Source organism: Pecten maximus, chromosome 12 (assembly GCF_902652985.1).
Source record: "Pecten maximus chromosome 12, xPecMax1.1, whole genome shotgun sequence".
Taxonomy (NCBI): Eukaryota; Metazoa; Mollusca; class Bivalvia; order Pectinida; family Pectinidae; genus Pecten; species Pecten maximus.
Window position 1 is genome coordinate 25,316,695 of NC_047026.1, and position 20,356 is coordinate 25,337,050.

General features: G+C 34.0%; 1 protein-coding gene across 2 annotated transcripts in view; it reads right to left on the minus strand.

The window, feature by feature from the left end:
* LOC117339141 (BTB/POZ domain-containing protein 16-like) overlaps positions 1–20,356 on the minus strand; it is a 78,841-nt gene that overhangs the window by 43,147 nt on the left and 15,338 nt on the right. Inside the window, exons 3-7 of one of the 2 annotated variants that reach the window (XM_033900554.1) lie at positions 11,881–12,037; positions 11,040–11,214; positions 10,713–10,822; positions 10,268–10,288; positions 2,781–2,982 (exon numbers count right to left, since the gene is read on the minus strand). In XM_033900554.1, the coding sequence (XP_033756445.1) occupies positions 2,781–2,982; positions 10,268–10,288; positions 10,713–10,822; positions 11,040–11,214; positions 11,881–12,037 (665 nt within the window). The remainder of the gene's footprint in view (positions 1–2,780; positions 2,983–10,267; positions 10,289–10,712; positions 10,823–11,039; positions 11,215–11,880; positions 12,038–20,356) is intronic. The other variant, XM_033900555.1, reaches the window with a different exon arrangement.

Sequence of the window (20,356 nt, forward strand, 5' to 3'; positions counted from 1 at the left end):
TCAACCTATCAGAATGAGTATAACAAACATCAAAAATGTATACTAGCAGAAAAAAGTTTATTTTCAATATTTATTATTTAACATGATTATTTTAGGATGTGTTTATGGTGTGGGTTTCTCGATTATTTCATCACTACTGATTACATTCTGATGATTGTTGCTGTCCTATCACAGACGTTGTTTGGTAAATACCGTTAAAACAAGGGTACCCTACACCATTTCCTGATCCAAATCAGTAGTATGTGTGCCCACCCCTGGCATGAGTCGCTGCTCTTACTCTCCTTAACATTGACCCCATGAAGGTGTATAGCCCTTTGAGGAATATTATTCCACTCCTGAACTAGAACTGTCACCAGGATGGCTGACTAGAATACCCCCACAATCAGCATGAGTCAATGGATAACTAGAACTGTTATTTAGAGGCTAACTAATATAAGATAACCTGTGCATGCCCCTATTTCTGAAATTCAGAATGGCTGCATGTGTTGTTCATAATAAAGAGAATTTAGTGATAAGTTTTGTTGAAATCAGTCCACAAGTTTTGGAAGAGTTGTCTAGACAATAAAATTCTGTTTATAGTGACCTGTTACCATGGCAACAAAAAACTGGAATTTAAACAGCTGCATGCACATCTGCACATGTTCCCTAACATTTCCGTACTGCACATGTTCCCTAACATTCCCGTACAGTTTCGTGAAAATCGGTTCACAAATTTAGGAGTTGTCGGACAAGAAAAACCTATGAATAATGACCAGTAACCATGGCAACCATAATTTTGGAATTTTAACAGCTGTATGCACATCTACACATGGTCCTCTCTATTTGTGTGAAGTTTCATTGGAATTGGTCCACTGGTTTAGGAGGAGTTGTCCAGACAAGATGTCTCTACAGACAGAATGACAGACTAACGGACAGACGGACAGACAACCCGATTCAAGTATATACCACCCCCCACTCCTAACTTCATTGCAGGGGTATAATAAGGGCCTGCATGAGTTGAGCAACGTCATATGGGACGTTGCAGGGCGTCCTAACCCTCCTGTCTAGCTCATCCCACAAATGCTTGATTTGGGACATACCTAGACTGTAAGGTGGCCAATCAAGAACATGAACATTGTTTTTAGCCAGAAAGTCACGCAAAATCCTAGCAACATGGGGCCTCGTGTTGTCCTGCTGCAACGTAAAGTTACGTTGATGGATAAGAGGAAGAATGTGTGGTCTCATATAAAGACCTGATTCAGATATCTTATTGCTGTAAGATTTCTATGGATAAAGGTATTTTCATGCCTTGAGATATCCCTGCCCGTACCATAACTTGACCCTCCCCCAAATCTGTCGCTTTCTGATACGACGTCTGTTAACAGGTTGTTGTCCATCTGACCTGTAAGGCATAAATCAAGACTCGTCAGTGAGCAACATGCATCTCCAATCGACCAAACAAAACCAATAAGGTGCATGTGAAGGCAACCACTGCATTTGACGTTGAAGCCACAAGCCATAAGTGGCGGATCAACATAGGGACGCCATGTCCTTAAATGAATCTCTCGCAACCGATTCCTAACTGTTCTTGGACACACTGGTCGACTATGAGTTCTGCAATCTAATTGAAACCTAGATGGTCATTCTCACTACGTTACATGAACATCTAACAACATCCAATAAGGGGTCACGTTGGGTTGACCTTTTGGATTAGCCAATCAAATAACTACATGTACTTCCAGAATCTTGGAAGTGAATTTTATGTGTCTGAATTAGCATGACTAGAGTGCACAGCTTGCATAATCTGTCAATTTGTTTCAAGTCAATTCGTCCATGAAAGAAAATAGCAACATGTATATACATGCTGTGCCGAAATTGTTTGCTTCAGATGCATGCTGTGACGAAATGGTTTGCTTCGATGACATTGACAAATTGACAATTCGCCCAGAGATTGAAATACACATATCTCAATTGGTCATCAGAACGTGACCCCTTATGGGATGTTGTTAGATGTTCATGTAACGTAGTGAGAATGACCATCTAGATTTCAATTAGATTGTGAGTTCTGACAATGTGACGTGCCATCTATGTCACCGTCTGAAATCAGTTACGGATGTGCAAGAGATGTATAAGATATTCCTCTATCTTGACATCACGTCGTAATCAACAGTACGGGTGTCCACTCTTGGGACAGTCACCCAATCTTTGTGATTCTGAGATGCCCAACTAAACGGAATATTGTTGTCTCATGTCTACACCATATTGCTGGGCTACACCGCGCTGCGAATGCCCCTACATTATCAGACCAATGGCCCTTTATACCCCTATCAACTTCACTCAATCTCAGCATTTCGCTGTACAATCGCTTCGAAAAGAAATGTTGTATAACTGATCTGCACTGTTCCAATGTTCGATTTGTAGTGATTTAATTGCCAGCACATATGGTTCAAGAGTATCACTTATGCATGCTTTCTTGGAAAATCTGTTGAAAGCATGCAACGTCGAGCGTGGTCAAGGTCGACTGACATTTAACTGAAGAACATTTTCACAGTGCACGGAGGTGGCTCAGTGTGAAATTTAATTGAATTTAGACCACGTGTCTAAAGGTATATTAGAAAAACCGAAGTTGTGTTTCTTTCTTCCTCTAGTATATATGGCATGTTACATGTACAGTATATGGAATCAGACTTTGACATGGAACTAAATCATCTTATATCTTGTTTGAAAGTCTAATTGTAGTCCCCAGGAGAGATGGTATATATATAACTATACAAAGACATGATCTTCTATGTATAATATACCTGTTACTGATCTCACGGTACTCGTTGCTATAGAAATTACTCTTCTTTATGTAGTTGTCAAGTGTTTCAGATGCTGGGCTACGGTAGTACTTCTGGATATGGGGATCATCAGCCTCTCGAAGGAGCTGGGCCAGCACCTCTGACTTCTGTAGGTACGGTCGGTGTAACTCCCAATCCATACCCAGGCACTTCAGCAGTACATCTAATGATACAACAAAATCAAAAATAAGATACTTTATTTTTCTCTAATGGAAAAAAAACATTGAAAGTTATACAGTAGTTCTGATTTTTAATTATTTTATTTTCTAATGTAAATGAAAAATACCTAGAAGTATAATTAATATACACCAATAGTTTTGCATTGGCATTTTTTTTACACTATTGTTTTCACTGTATTATAGCTCTTTAAGTGCTATATAACATATTACAGATGCATATTCAAAAACTTCCTACTTATTAAACAGCTGCTTGATAAAAGCTTTTTAAGATATTTTTCAAAAAATTAAATTCATATGAATTATTTACATTAAAAAGAGACCAACTTAATTGACAACACTTGTATTTGTACATCAGAAAAGTTGAGACCAGAGTGTTTACCTTTTGTTTAATCCATGGAAATAAAATTATATACAATAAGTTGAAATGAAGAACAAAACTGATATAAAGCTCGATCCATGCTGTTATAATGTTCTGTTAAGTCAACATACCTGGGAGATAATGCTAGAGTCGTAACATCAGACAAAATCACTACTAGTTAACCTCCTCCCCATCATAATGAAGTGAAAACATTTGGAGAAACTTACAATATAAGCCATGTTGTGATATCATACAACTTCAGAAATGTTTCTACTGCAGCCGTTTTTGTTATTTCCATAGCTTTAGCAGAAGTTTATATGACTAATTTACCATTCTACAGAAGTGATCAAAAAGTTCAAAGGAGATTTCTACTTGTACAACATTTTAAATACAAAACTTAACTAATCTACTACTGTGATAAAAAAGAGAAACAAAGATGAACAAAGTCATTGTGTTAACATAGGAATGCCTCAGATATCAAGTTCCTTAAGTTCAGTGGCCAATACTTAAAAGGTTCTTGTTACCGTAATTTACCAACTACATGTACTTCAGAGAGCCGATATATAAACTGATAGCCCGTTTTACAATCCACTAGCTGACTTCCAACACATTCAACCTTAAGTCAAGTTCATATAGTATTAATAAGTTAATAAATGGTGAACTTTACTGTCAATAGCATTGTATGAACAGCTTTGATTTTGTAAGTTTACATGCTTTACCCGACATTGACAAATACAGTGTATGATAGCACGACAACTTTTCCAATTCATACATGCAGCTGACCACATGCAAACATGCATAATATATTGTCATTAGGGGGGTAACTGCAGCCAAATATGTGTATATCACATGGACAAAAACTAGTATATATGTTGTCACACTTAAAAAAAATCTATGTTTTGAAAATCTTTGTTTACCATGATTGAGAGCTGAAAGCAAGTGAAAGAACAAGCTATTTAGTATGAGAAATGTATGTGGAACTTACTGTATGAACAATTATATGAAAGTCAAGGAGGAAATGATCCTACAACTTTAATGTTTATCAAACTAATGCTTACTTATAGGGATTAAAAAGGAAAATCTGACTTAAAATTAACAATCCTTTTGTGTTCTGTTGTTTCCAAACTCACCCCTAAAGCCTCACCCCGCCCAAATAGGAATATTTCATGCAAAATATGTGTGAAATGTGAAAAAAAAACATTAAATATTTATAACTAGACAATGAATTAATGCTGTAATCACAGTAATGTTACTGCCATAAGAAGAGAAAAAAATAAAGTTAAAGTACATGTATCTTCTCTTAATTTTATAAAGGATTGATTGATCTTAAAAAATCAAATAAACTAAAAAAAAAAAAAAAAAAAAGTTTTTTTTTCATTACTGTATTTGTTTTTATCTGGTAAGATACCCAATTAACATGTCATTTAGTGGAATAGGGTCAAATTTCTGTCATACAAAGACATACAAACAGAGAAACTACTGTATGGTTATGCTACATATTCTGATAGGTACGTATACAATCGAGAAACAATTTTGAGGATGACAATAAGACATTGGTACCACATAATAGTATTGTTGACCCTAACATGTGGTGTGCATGCGTACAGAAGTATGAATAAGGGATTGAATGAAAATTCAATACAAATTATCATGATCCAGCATTAATTTTGACAGCTTATAAACCCACTGCAAGATAACAATGTGTATATAAATGTTCAAATTCACATCAAATAACAATCCAATTTTGATTAAAACAGGTTAATGAAAAATATATACTAAATATTTCAGACCAACCATATCTAGACATTGGACCCAAAAATCCTGGAAATGAAGCAGATACAGTACATTGACTAGCAGATTTTACATATTAGAGTCAATCTTCAGTATACATCATACATTTTATTGTCAATTTTCAGTATGCATTGTACATTTTAGACTCAATCTTCAGTATACATCATACATTCTAGAGTCAATCTTCAGTTAATGCATCATACATATTAGAGTCAATCCTCAGTATACATCGTATACATTTTAGAGTCAATCCTCAGTATACATCGTATACATTTTAGAGCCAATCCTCAGTATACATTGTACATTTTAGAGTCAGTTTACATCACATATTCTGTAATAAGCTAAGCCCTTTTACAAACTAGAACTGTCATCCAGAGGGCCAACTCATACCCCCCGCCCCTCTGGTGAAGATTTCCCAACAAAAACCTTTTTTTAGTGAATGGATTACCACGGCAACCTAAATTTGTGGGGGGAAAAACCTGCATGCATATTGTACACATTATGAGTCCCTAACATTCCTATGTATTTCAAATGAAATCAGTTGATAGCTATATAGGAGTTGTCAGAGTTGTCTTGACAAAGTTTTTCACAAGAATATGGGTATTGAAACCTGGTAACCATGGAAACCAAAAATTCTGTAGAGAAATATCATGCATGCACATTTACACATGGTCCCTATCACTCCTGTGTAGTTTGACTTGAAGTAGTTCACAGGTTTATGAGGAGATGACTGGACAAAATTACCCTCACCCAAAAAATGAAGTAAAATGACCACGTAACCATGGTAACCACAAAATTACAACATGATATAGATTACACACATCTACAATGTATAAGGGTTATTGCCATAAAGTTTCGTTGAAATTCTCTCAAAAGTTTAGGAAGAGTAGCCTGTACATCATTGTGTCTACAGACTCACCCAAAAAATGAAGTATAGTGACCTGGTTACCATGGTATCCACAAAATTTCAACATGATATAGATTACACACATCTACAATGTATAAGGGTTATTGCCATAAAGTTTCGTTGAAATTCCCTCAGTAGTTTAGGAAGAGTACCCGGTGTACATCATTGTGTCTACAGACGGACAGACAGACGGACAACCTGATTCCAGTATACCCCTCATACTTCGCTGCAGGGGGTATACTAACCATTGACTCAATGTCAAGAGTTGAGCTTATTGCAGGACATAATGAAATTACATTTTTAATGAACTGCTAGAGGGTGGGCTTATTACCAGGCATGTACTTATTGCTGGATAAATATGTTAGCAGTAGCAATAATACATACAGATTTCCCCTTCCCTGTATACAATAAAACATTAATATAAAAACAAATATATAACAGATATTTATCAGATGATAAATATTTTTAATTTCCTGTGACCATTCTATTTTTGGAATCTCTTTTCATGTATCAAAAACTATTATACCAAACATTATTAAATAATGAAATCAAAATCAGAATTCAGCTCAAGATATAGAATTGTACAACTTTAAATTGAAACTGAGTGATACAACATGATCAGAAAAAAAACTTTATTATTGAATATATTCCTTTTCATGAGATGGGGTTTTTAAAAACATTAACAGGACAATATTACAACCTGTATATCATGTTATATTCTTTATCATGTTGAGTTAGGTTCATTATAATTAATATACCTTATAACAATTAGATATTATATACTATTCATGAAACTATCAAATTTCATGCCATCATTTTTTTTATTTTTTCAATTTTGGCACAATCATGTACTAGGTGATGAAATGGGCATTAAAAATATACGCAAAATATATTTTCTATAAGCTGTTCAATTTACAGTTACATTATTATATCTATGTGATGTTCTTGATTTTATGAAACATTCTCAAATCAAAAATATATTTATGTATTACTGAAATTCAATATCCCAGGAAAAACAAAATATATTACAATCATTCACATACCAGGTCTTACATTTTGAAGAAAAATAACAACTATCCTTTCTTATTCTTAAATTATAAATGTTATCATATCTGAAAATCAATAGTTATGACATTTTTTTTAAAAACCTTGAACCTTAACATTTGAGGATTATGTACCATCACCCAGACAACAAACACCCTGACAACAAAAACAAACATGGACCATACCGCTGAGGCCCAGGGGGCTGATATAGAATGACCGCTGATTAGTTCCTGTAAGTGGAGACAGCATGCATTATAATTATAGCTATCTAAAACTACTTCACTCCATTCACCACTGAGACTCTCATCAAACAATCAAACACATTCTATAGCAGGCTCTTTTTTTTTTACTTTTTTATTTCTTATTCTTTTCTGAAAATAATTAAAACTGTTATTTGTAGAAATGGCAATCATCAATATAACTTTCTCTTGTGTCTATATGAGTTGTCTCCCATACATCGTATAACATTCCTTGATCAGAGATTCAGTGGATTTCAGTTTTTTTCCTCCTCTCTCTCTCTTAAAACATATAACAGTTAAATATACAACTGTATACTGATGTTATCACTGTTGAGTAAGAGGCATGCTGTCAAAATATGAAAATAATAAAAGATAAGATCTTTAGTAAGAAACATATTACAAGGATGAAATTACAACAATTATACACCTATACTTCATGCATCTAACCTTGACCAATCAAAGTAAATAACTATAAACAAATATATCATTAAGTTATAAATTATGATGTTTATTGTTTTTGAAAGAGATCTAACAATAACATTAAATAGATCAAAATGAAAAATGAAAATTTAAAAAAATATTAAAATAATGAGTTCTCACCACTAGCATCAACCCACACCATAGCAAAGTAAAGATGGCAGTTATTAGGCAATGATTAGATCAATTTACACCTAATACAAGATTACACATGTATTGTATTTAAATTACAGTTTGAACAACACTGTCACTTTTAAGTGTAGCACTGATTTATGTCAGTTCAGCGAACCTCAGTCCTCTGTGCATGGTTAGTTCACGGCAAAAGCCAGCCATTATCATATTTGAAAAAAATAATCATTAGCATTATCCTAGTAGGTATTTGAGTAATGTCAAACTTAAATGTTATCATGTATAATGTCAGGCTTAAATGTTATCATGTATAATGTCAGGCTTAAATGTTATCATGTATAATGTCAGACTTAAATGTTATTATGTATAATGTCAGACTTCAATGTTATCATGTATAATGTCAGACATAAAATCATGTATAATGTCAGGCTTAAATGTTATCATGTATAATGTCAGACTTAAATGTTATCATTATAATGTCAGACTTTAATGTTATCATGTATAATGTCAGACTTAAATGTTATCATTATAATGTCAGACTTAAATGTTATCATGTATAATGTCAGACATAAAAATCATGTATAATGTCAGGCTTAAATGTTATAATGTATAATGTCAGACTTAAATGTTATTACGTATAATGTCAGACTTAAATGTTATCATGTATAATGTCAGACTTGTTATCATGTATAATGTCAGACTTAAATGTTATCATGTATAATGTCAGACATAAAAATCATGTATAATGTCAGGCTTAAATGTTATAATGTATAATGTCAGACTTAAATATTATCATGTATAATGTCAGACTTGTTTTCATGTATAATGTCAGACTTAAATGTTATTATGTATAATGTCAGTCTTAAATGTTATTATGTATAATGTCAGACTTAAATGTTATCATGTATAATGTCAGACTTAAATGTTATCATGTGTAATGTCAGACTTAAATGTTATCATGTATAATGTCAGACTTAAATGTTATCATGTGTAATGTCAGACTTAAATGTTATCATGCGTAATGTCAGACTTAATTGTTATCATGTATAATGTCAGACTTGTTTTCATGTGTAATGTCAGACTTAAATGTTATCATGTATAATGTCAGACTTGTTTTCATGTGTAATGTCAGACTTAAATGTTATCATGTATAATGTCAGACTTAAATGTTATCATGTATAATGTCAGACTTAAATGTTATCATGCGTAATGTCAGACTTAAATGTTATCATGTATAATGTCAGACTTGTTTTCATGTGTAATGTCAGACTTAAATGTTATCATGTATAATGTCAGACTTAAATGTTATCATGCGTAATGTCAGACTTAATTGTTATCATGTATAATGTCAGACTTAAATGTTATCATGTGTAATATCAGACTTAAATGTTATGTATAATTACAGACTTAAATGTTATAATGTATAATGTCAGACTTAAATGTTATTATGTATAATGTCAGACTTAAATGTTATAATGTATAATGTCAGACTTAAATGTTATTATGTATAATGTCAGACTTAAATGTTATTATGTATAATGTCAGACTTAAATGTTATCATGTATAATGTCAGACTTAAATGTTATCATGTATAATGTCAGACTTAAATGTTATAATGTATAATGTCAGACTTAAATGTTATCATGTATAATGTCAGACTTGTTATCATTTTTAATGTCAGACTTAAATGTTATCATGTATAATGTCGGGCTTAAAAGTTATCATGTAATTTTTTTTATGAATATCAACTTTCCTATTACATGGCAACTATTATTAATAATTAAAAAAAATCATGAGTATAATTATGAACATGTTATACAGAAAACACATGCAATATGACCACTTGCTAGAATTTTTTTCTCTTAACCATGAATACTATATCAGAACTTTAGACACATTTGAAAAGTCATCAGCAAATCACAGATTAACTTACAATGCTAAAAATGGGTATATGGGTTTACTTCTGGAAATATCCAGTAAGATACAACATAAGAGACCAGAAAGGGAATCTTGATGTTGCTTGCTGTTAATCCACCCAGAATACAATAATTGAAATTAAAAAAAAAAATCAAATCTAATACAAACCAACATTTACACTATAAAAATTATGTAAGTTTTAAAATTCAGGCAAAAAAACCCAGAAAATAAAGCATTAGAAATTGGCGTCAATCTACTATAACATACATGTATCTAATATCAAATATTAGACATTAATCTACACACATGCTAATGGATATCAATAATTAGGTATTATATCTATATATATATTTATTGGCAGCAAATACAAACTACAGCTTTCCTGTTATTCAGCTCAGAACACTCACCATGATCTCGAACTTTCCCTCCTATGATTGTAAAACGTTAATTACATGAATTTACCTTTGAATATCACTAAATGAAGTTATATACATTTTGTACTGTAATATGTAGGAACAGATCCTGAAAAAAGAAACCTGCCAGCGATAGCAAGAGTTATGTCCCTTCTATCATAACCGCATGCAAGAGTATCCATTATAAAATACAATGTAAACTGTGATAGATTTTCCATTATTCAGAAACTATTTCTGAAATCCCTTATATTATTTGTGTCAAAATATTATCAATTGATTCATTTCAAACTTTGATACTTTGTAAATCAGAGAAACTCAAGTCCGATCATGAAGGTAAAAACTGTTTATGACTGATAACTAGTTGGGAAAGACAAACTGATGACAGAATATGAAAATGAAACCAATTCTTTTATTTCTATACAATATAATGTTAACTGACCTGGTCCAACATAGTTTTTGTTTTTCTTGGAGTGATACAGGAAGATATCCTTTGGTGTGTTTGGTCGTGCATTGGATGGGACATACTTGTTGACTGGTCCAGCGGGGATCCTACAAAAATTAAATTATTTATAGTGACTACTAAAATCTTAAAGTGATATAAAAAGATCATCATAGCTTAAATCACAATAATGTGTATGCTAATCCAATCTCTAATCAGACACCAATATCAATTAGTGTTTTGTGCATTATGGCAATTAAAATGAAAAGTGATAAAAAAGTAGACCTTTTTATTGTTATCTATATGATGCAGATTTCCACTTCGTACCTGGATGGGGCAGAAGCAGGATTAGGGGGAGGTTTTGGTACCAAGAAACTGCCACTCCTTGGCGCTCCTTCTGGCCATGAATCAGCCACTGGTTGTGTGTATGGCCTGTCCATTGTCTGACGGAATGTATAAGGCATGCTGGTGTCCAGGTTCATGTTGATCTGGGGACTCTCCGCTAAAATACACACAGGATTTAATACATATATGTATGTGTTACCTTACTGTGACATAATTCTTACTTCTTACAGCAGAATACCCACTGGGATAATGAGCATCTCATACAAACTGTTGACTGCCCTACAGCACTGTGAAAATATAGTGAATTACATGTACCTCTAGATCACGCTGAGGACAGTCAAAACTAGAACACTGATAATCACAAAAGACCCTGATGACATTAACCTGGACCATATGTATGAAACACCCATGAGAACCAGATTATTTGATACCTGGTAGTTGTTATTTTACAGAATGCATGCTTAGTTGTTAAATTTCACAGGGCTAATATCTCACTGTTGTTCAGACTGTAGACTAATAGTTGTAATGTTTTAAGTTTTGTGTAACCACCCTTTGTTTACATCCTCAATATATAATATTTGTTGGCGTTTATTTTTGTGCTGTAGGTAATTACCAGTATCTGGAAAAAGAAGTTTTGAGATCCGTTGTTACCTTTGCAAAACTTATCTTTGTTACAACCAGATTACATCACTCCCTGCATTCTTTTTTAAATGCAATATCATTTTAGGAAAAGTAATATGAGAAATAAGTCAGGACTTTAACAGGATCAAATAAGCAAACTGAAGCTTTGTTTCAGCACAACTGAATAAGCTGTCAGACAAACCTGTGATGATGTTGATGAGACTCTGGTTGAAGGGCATTGCTACGGACTTAATGGCCTGGCGACTCCCTAACAGATCACTCCCAAGGGACTCCGGAAGGCGCCATCTATTGGTACTCCCAACCAGCTTCCTCATTCGACAGCGTGGGGTTATAGGATGCTGGGAAACACAAGAAAAACATGACAATTATATATATTATTCTTTCATCAGAAATACAAAAAACCCATTTGTATGTTTATTGTTTAATCTTTAAAAACTCATGAGCTAAAAAATACATGTAGTCAAATGAAGGCAGCCCCTACAGCAAACTTAATCACATGAAGTTACCATGATTATCAACCCTACCAAGTTTTGTTAAAAACTGTGATAGGAAATATCTGGACAAGACTTAAACTCTGAGAGAAACAAGGAGTGGTTACTGTTTTAACAATTGTTGATTCAAAATGCTGATCAGAAAAACACAAAGAAATCAATTTTTGACACAGACAGGAATTGCTAGAAAAACAGACATTAATGCAAATGGTTATGCCACACTATAACACTCCTATCAAATTTTGACAGGTACTCAGTATCTAAAATTCATACCTATTACGTAACTATTTTCTGATCTATTCCAAACCTCTATGCATGAATCCATCTTGACAGTTTTCGATTCTGATATTTACATTGTATGATAAAACAACAAAAATTTACCATACCAATTATTCAGAGGAAAAATGACAAATCATTCACACAAATTAATGTTTATATTTGTCTTGGATGACTTTTGAATTTGAACATGACAACATAAGTCTTACATAATTCAGTCAGTGACTGTATGTGACATGGTGATAGATCTGTAGAGGGTTGGCTCAGGCATGTCATGACCCAGTGCCCTACTAAAACATCGCCTACATGTACAACAGCAGTTGACAAATTCGTTTAACACAATGAATATAGCCTAATGGATCACTCTTCAAATGTCAAACAGGATTGTCAGCAACCCTTTATTTAGAGGAATATAAGCATGGCCTTTCCTAAGAACTACTCCCACTGAAAACGCACATCATACACATATTTATTGCGAAACTAGGTTTACTATGTTTTTAAAGAGTGCTATAGCAACTGAAAAAAAAAACTATTGTCTGATTACATTTTCATGATGTTGTGATCAGACATTTCAAGGACAGACAGTCTGTAATGAGTGGGGCTGTTGTTACATAGACTTTTCAAGAGGTTAGGTCATACCTATACTATACTTATCCCCAAATGATAATACTCCCCTAATGAAAATATTTGGAGAGGGCTCATTGGTGAACCACTTTTAGCTTTTGAAATTTTAATATACATGATTCTGCAAAAATGAGGAGGGGGGGGGGGGGGGGGGGGGGGGGAGGTATTGTGAGCAGGGGTGGGTGTATGGTAAATATAAATATGTGTATAAAGAACCACATTTCTATATATATATATGAATAATTTAGTGTAGTCACTTTAACTAGTGTATTAGATAGATCGAGACATTGTATTCAGTGTCAGGAGGAAAACATTGTTGTATTCAATGTAATGTACTAAGAACATCATTGTATTAAATGTAAGGTTGATAACCTTGTTGTGATCCGTTCAAAGTTGTGAAATTATATTCAATGAAAGGTAGATAATCTTGTAGTATTCCATGAATGTTAGAGAACATCATTATATTATATATATGTAAGGTGGACTCAACTTCACTAAATTCAGTGTAACCTCATTGTATTCAGCATAAATGAGAACCTCAGAGTTCAGTGTAGTAGCTAGAGAACATCATCGTGTATTCAGTGTAATTGAAACCCTCATGATATTCAATGTAGTAGAAAACCTCATGATATGTATTCAATGTAAGGTAGAGAGCTTCACTTAATTCAATCTAGTTGAGAATCACATTGTATTCATCAAAATCTAATTGTGTATTCACTGTAAGGTAGAGACCATCATTGTATTCATATTAGGTTGAGATCCTCATTGTATTCAGTGTAGTGGAGAACCTCATTGTATTCATTGTAGTAGAAAACATCATTGTATTTAGTGTAGGAGTGAACCTCATTGTATTCAGTGTATTAGGTAGAGAACCTCATTATATTCAGTGAAAGGTAGAGATCCTCATTGTATTCAGTGTATTAGGTAGAGAACCTCATTGTAATCATTGTATTAAGTAGAGATCCTCATTGTATTCAGTGTATTAGGTAGAGATCCTCATTGTATTCAGTGAAAGGTAGAGATTCTCATTGTATTCAGTGTATTAGGTAGATATCCTCATTGTATTCAGTGTATTAGGTACAGATCCTCATTGTATTCAGTGAAAGGTACAGAACCTCATTGTTTTCAGTGTATTAGGTAGAGATCCTCATTGTATTCAGTGTATTGGGTAGAGATCCTCATTGTAATCAGTGTATTAGGTAGAAAACCTCATTGTAATCAGTGTATTAGGTAGATATCATCATTGTATTCAGTGTATTAGGTACAGATCCTCATTGTATTCAGTGAAAGGTACAGATCCTCATTGTATTCAGTGTAGTAGAGAACATCATTGTATTCAGTGTAGTAGTGAACCTCATTGTATTCAGTGTAGTAGTGAACCTCATTGTATTCAGTGTAGTCATGAACCTCATTGTATTCAGTGTAGTTGAGAACCTCATTGTATTAAGTGTATTAGGTAGAGATCCTCATTGTAATCAGTGTATTAGGTAGAGATCCTCATTGTACTCAGTGTATTAGGTAGAGATCCTCATTGTACTCAGTGTATTAGGTAGAGATCCTCATTGTAATCAGTGTATTAGGTAGAGATCCTCATTGTATTCAGTGTAGTTGAGAACCTCATTGTATTCAGTGTATTAGGTAGAGATCCTCATTGTAATCAGTGTATTGGGCAGAGATCCTCATTGTAATCAGTATATTAGGTAGAGATCCTCATTGTAATCAGTGTATTGGGCAGAGATCCTCATTGTATTCAGTGTATTAGGTAGAGATCCTCATTGTGTTCAGTGTATTAGGTAGAGATCCTCATTGTATTCAGTGTATTGGGTAGAGATCCTCATTGTATTCAGTGAAAGGTAGAGATCCTCATTGTAATCAGTGAAAGGTAGAGAACCTCATTGTATTCAGTGTATTAGGTAGAGATCCTCATTGTATTCAGTGTATTGGGTAGAGATCCTCATTGTAATCAGTGTATTAGGTAGAGAACCTCATTGTAATCAGTGTATTAGGTAGAGATTAGTGCTGGGAATCGCCATGATCTTGAAGATCGATTATCGGGCTGTCAAGATCGATCGATAATCGATTATCGGCTGGAAACGGTTTTTAATTAGGTCCGACCACGTGTTAAATAAATTCCGGAAAGTCCGGATTCCGTCATATATTAGCAAATTAGTATAGCCTTGTACAAAACGCTGCACTGACCACGATTATGTAAGGTAGTTACAACGCTTGAATGCCGGCGTGGTTCAAGCGAGACATAACAAGAACAAGCGAAATGGATGTTTTATTTTGGTTTATTGAAGATAAAAGCATTCATAACAACAGTACGTATCTGAATAACTTCAGCCATTCAAATTAGAAACATATGAAACGATCTATTCATAGCCAAATTTCACAATCGATCTTTTAAGTGCAAAATCAATTATCGAATCGATCTTGGGTCCAACTCGATTTAATCGATGTTTCCGGTTATTGGTACACCACTAGTACCGGCACTAGTAGAGATCCTCATTGTAATCAGTGTATTGGGCAGAGATCCTCATTGTATTCAGTGTATTGGGCAGAGATCCTCATTGTATTCAGTGAAAGGTAGAGAACCTCATTGTATTCAGTGTATTGGGTAGAGATCCTCATTGTAATCAGTGAAAGGTAGAGATCCTCATTGTAATCAGTGAAAGGTAGAGATCCTCATTGTAATCAGTGAAAGGTAGAGATCCTCATTGTATTCAGTGAAAGGTAGAGAACCTCATTGTATTCAGTGTATTAGGTAGAGATCATCATTGTATTCAGTGAAAGGTAGAGATCCTCATTGTAATCAGTGAAAGGTAGAGATCCTCATTGTAATCAGTGTAGTCATGAACCTCATTGTATTCAGTGAAAGGTAGAGAACCTCATTGTATTTAGTGTAGTGGAGAACTGCATTGTATTCAGTATATTGGGTAGAGATCCTCAGTGTATTCAGTGTAGTCATGAACCTCATTGTATTCAGTGTAGTGGAGAACCTTATTGTATTCAGTGTAGTGGAGAATTTCATCATTTTCAATGTTGGGTACATACCTCATTGTATTCAATGTTTGTAACAGGAACACATCATATTCAATGGTAGGTAGAGAACCTCAAAATATATTTAATAAAATGTTGATTGAGAGCCTCATTGCCTCCCTGCTTTTCTCACATATGGATAGAACCTCAAATTAAAATATTCAGCAATACATTTTTATTTTTCCAATATATTTTGCATGAAATATCATGCAGAATAAACTGTTCAATTCTAATATATTCCTTAGCCATAACAAAGGTTTTACTAATATGAAGTTTGAGGCTTTAATGACAGAACATGTATACACACATACACAGTTAGTACCTGACACACATATTAATATAACACAGCAATATTCTCCAATAAACTGAACATATGATATATCATAACGTAAAACAAACTATCATAAATTGTGAAACTCAGCCAATTTTTTTTAACGTTTAAGTTAACCAAAAGAATAAATCTATTTAAATGCTACTATTTTACGCATGATCCTAATCGAGGGATCATGTGAATGAGGTACTGACAGGCTTCCGATGGGAACAGCTCGGTTAAACTGGACGATATCCATTACACCTATATCATGGCTGATTTATTGTCTGGTTAGCCTGACACAATGCTCTGTAAGTGCTGTACAAGTCCACCAGGGACCAGTAATCAGGGATTAGAGGAATTTGACTAGTAGATTTTTAAATATCAGTCTGCTGGACCAGGGACAATTATTATCAGGGATCACAGATTTGACAAGTAGATTTTTTCAATATCTGTCTAGCTATCTGATGAGGTTGTCTCCCCATGAACAACCAGGGTCATTTTGATGCAGGCCCTCCATGTAGTAGCTGGTGAATACCTCACTACACAAAATAACAAAGACCTGCATGCAATCCAGAGCAAATTGGGTAATATATCTTGCCCAAGGACATAATTAACTAAGACAGCACAGGAAGGTCCTCAATCTCAGCTTCTTGAGAAACACAAACTGCCCCCAGTAAAGGAATCAAATCATTCACCTCAGGATTCATCCCCTGAAGTATCCTGTTCTCAGCCCACTAGGTTTTTCATACCTGAGTGAAAACCTTCACTATTTACTATGAAAGTAAGGGTTGGATGATAAGAATTTTACAATCTCTCTATAGGTTTTACTGTGAAGATTCCATACCCTAAATAATAGATAGTGTATATATATCCTATATCTGTACACAAGGGCTTTTCAAGCTAATTTACATTTATAGGAAACGTGTTCTTAATGTTATCAATGTTTAATAGAAATTGTGAAGAATACAGAAGAATACAAAAATGCACATAAGATATTTTCCACAATTTACTATTTTACTTGTCGAGACTCCTAAAAAAGAGTGAGGATGACCAAAAATAACTCCTGTATTATGATATGCATAAAAAAAATGAAAAAAATTAATGCACACTATATTTGTTTTATTCATTATGAAGTAGTATATACAGGCTTCACATTTATTAAAACTAAAATAGATAAATTGGTTCCGATTTAAAATTTCTGGATTTTCCGACAGGTGTGTTTACACCGGGAATTTAGTTTTGCCTACAGCGAAAAATGGTGCATCATCGTGAATTCGAAGGTAAGATTGCGGGAAAACTTATTGTACAACATATGTCAAAACAAGATTAATTCTGTCTTTGAGATATTTAATTTTAAATAAGTTTCAGAAAAAAAATTGTGGAAAGAATTGTGTCATTTTGGGTCAAATATCATGATATTTTGCATTTTTTTTTAGGTTTTTTGAAGTCATTACCATGGTATTCAAAGGTCTGCAAAACATAGAAAAAAGAAGTTTACTTATCTGTAAGAGCTGTATTAAAATTGACAATGTTGTATAGATTACAAATATATATACTTTATCATAGATAATATGTAGGGGATTGGACATTTTTACTGTACATTGCTACCTATATATATATATATATAGGGTATGTAATTACTTTATCATTATGATCATGACCTATATACAAATTACCTATAATATATATTACATGTACCTTTATCCAATTTAAATCCAGAGAAGATATAAATCAATACAGTTAAAATGTGAAATGGATTTATAAAATGAAACATTTGATAATGTGTAGTTGTGTATGTGCACCAAGTGTATGGAAACTTGGATGGAAACATTTAATGTTTCGTTTACCTTAGTATGACAAAACCATTACAATGTCACTTGATACCATTACAACACACTGGTGCCATTTAATTGCCCTCTTTGAAATCAGCATGTTTTCTCCTTATCCGGCCCCTGTATCATGAGTATGTACAAAATACGTGTAAATTGATATCAAATAGCAGCCACATCTACCTGTATAAACCATTTCAAATCAATTTCAACTGAACGCTAATACTTTTCAAATGTCACTTCAGATTTGTAAATTTAAATATAAACTCAATACAACTACTGAAAAGTTGTAGCACATTTATTGGATATAATATTTTTTTCGAGAAGTTTTTGAACATGTAACAAATGATTGCTAACAATTTGATTGCTACTGGCTGCATGTAGAGCATAATGCTAGTTGTTATTTCATTTCATGGAAATTCTTTCAATGTGAAAAGGTACTCAGGAATGTAACATTTGTGAATTATGAGAGCCTTGTATAAAGTATCATCTCTGTTCACCTTGAAACAATATATCAAAAACAGCCATCCAACCTCATGTGAAGAGGCAGATGTTTTTTAATGTTTATTTGACAGGATGTGATATGTTATCAGTGCAGGCAATCAGAGAAATGAATCGACACATTAATGCTAGCAGTCCTTTCATGAACTTTATACAACAGGAGAGTTTATATACACAACACTGATAGGTAGGAGTAAGTGTAGTATAAGATTCAGAAAAGTCTACCAAACTTATCATTGACACTGTAGTATATGCCAGATCTCCGATCCCCTGTACCCGGGGTCGCGGTGGCCGAGTGGTTAAGGTGTCCCGACACTTTATCACTAGCCCTCCACCTCTGGGTTGCGAGTTCGAAACCTACGTGGGGCAGTTGCCAGGTACTGACCGTAGGCCGGTGATTTTTTTCCGGGTACTCCGGCTTTCCTCTACCTCCAAAACCTGGCACGTCCTTAAATTACCCTGGCTGTTAATAGGACGTTAAACAAAAACAAACCAAAAACAAACCAAACCCCTGTACCCTTAATCACCGACTATTTTGATTATGTCCCCACCCCAACCCCCCTGCATTAAAAAATGTAATAGACATAACATTTCACCTGTAATTAATTAACAAGCCCTGAGGCCAACATGTTCCAGTTACTCTCATACTTGACCAATCAAAATCTGTTTAAAAATGAAGTCATTATAATATTAACGATGACTTTGTCCATGACCTTGGCATCCCGAAACAAAAATTCATTTAAGGTATTCTCATATATGACCAATTTATGAAATATCATTAAAATGTACTAAATACTGAACTCCCCAGAGCATTGACATAGATTTTACATAAAAAGTAACAATGACCTTGTCCTAATTCTTGGCACCCTCAGACATGAACTTGACCAAAGTATTTGAATAAGATAGGAAGTTTGATCAAAATCTGTTTAAAAAGTTGGTAGAGCAGTGACAACAGGTGAAATGAATGATTGTACATGTACATACATGCTCATACACAAACACGCATACGTACACACACGCTCCTACACAAACATGCATACGTACACACACGCTCCTACACAAACACGCATAGGTACACACATGATCATACACAAACACGCATACGTACACACATGCTCATACACAAACACGCATACGTACACACATGCTCATACACAAACACGCATACGTACACACAGGCTCCTACACAAACATGCATACGTACACACATGCTCATACACAAACATGCATACGTACTCACACGCTCCTACACAAACACGCATACATACACACATGATCATACACAAACACGCATACGTACACTCATGATCATACACAAACACGCATACGTACACACATGCTCATACACAAACACGCAAACGTACACACACGCTCCTACACAAACACGCATACATACACACATGATCATACACAAACAAGCATACGTACACTCATGATCATACACAAACACGCAAACGTACACACATGATCATACACAAACACGCATACGTACACACATGATCATACAAACACGCATACATACACACATGCTCATACACAAACACGCATACGTACACACATGCTCATACACAAACATGCATACGT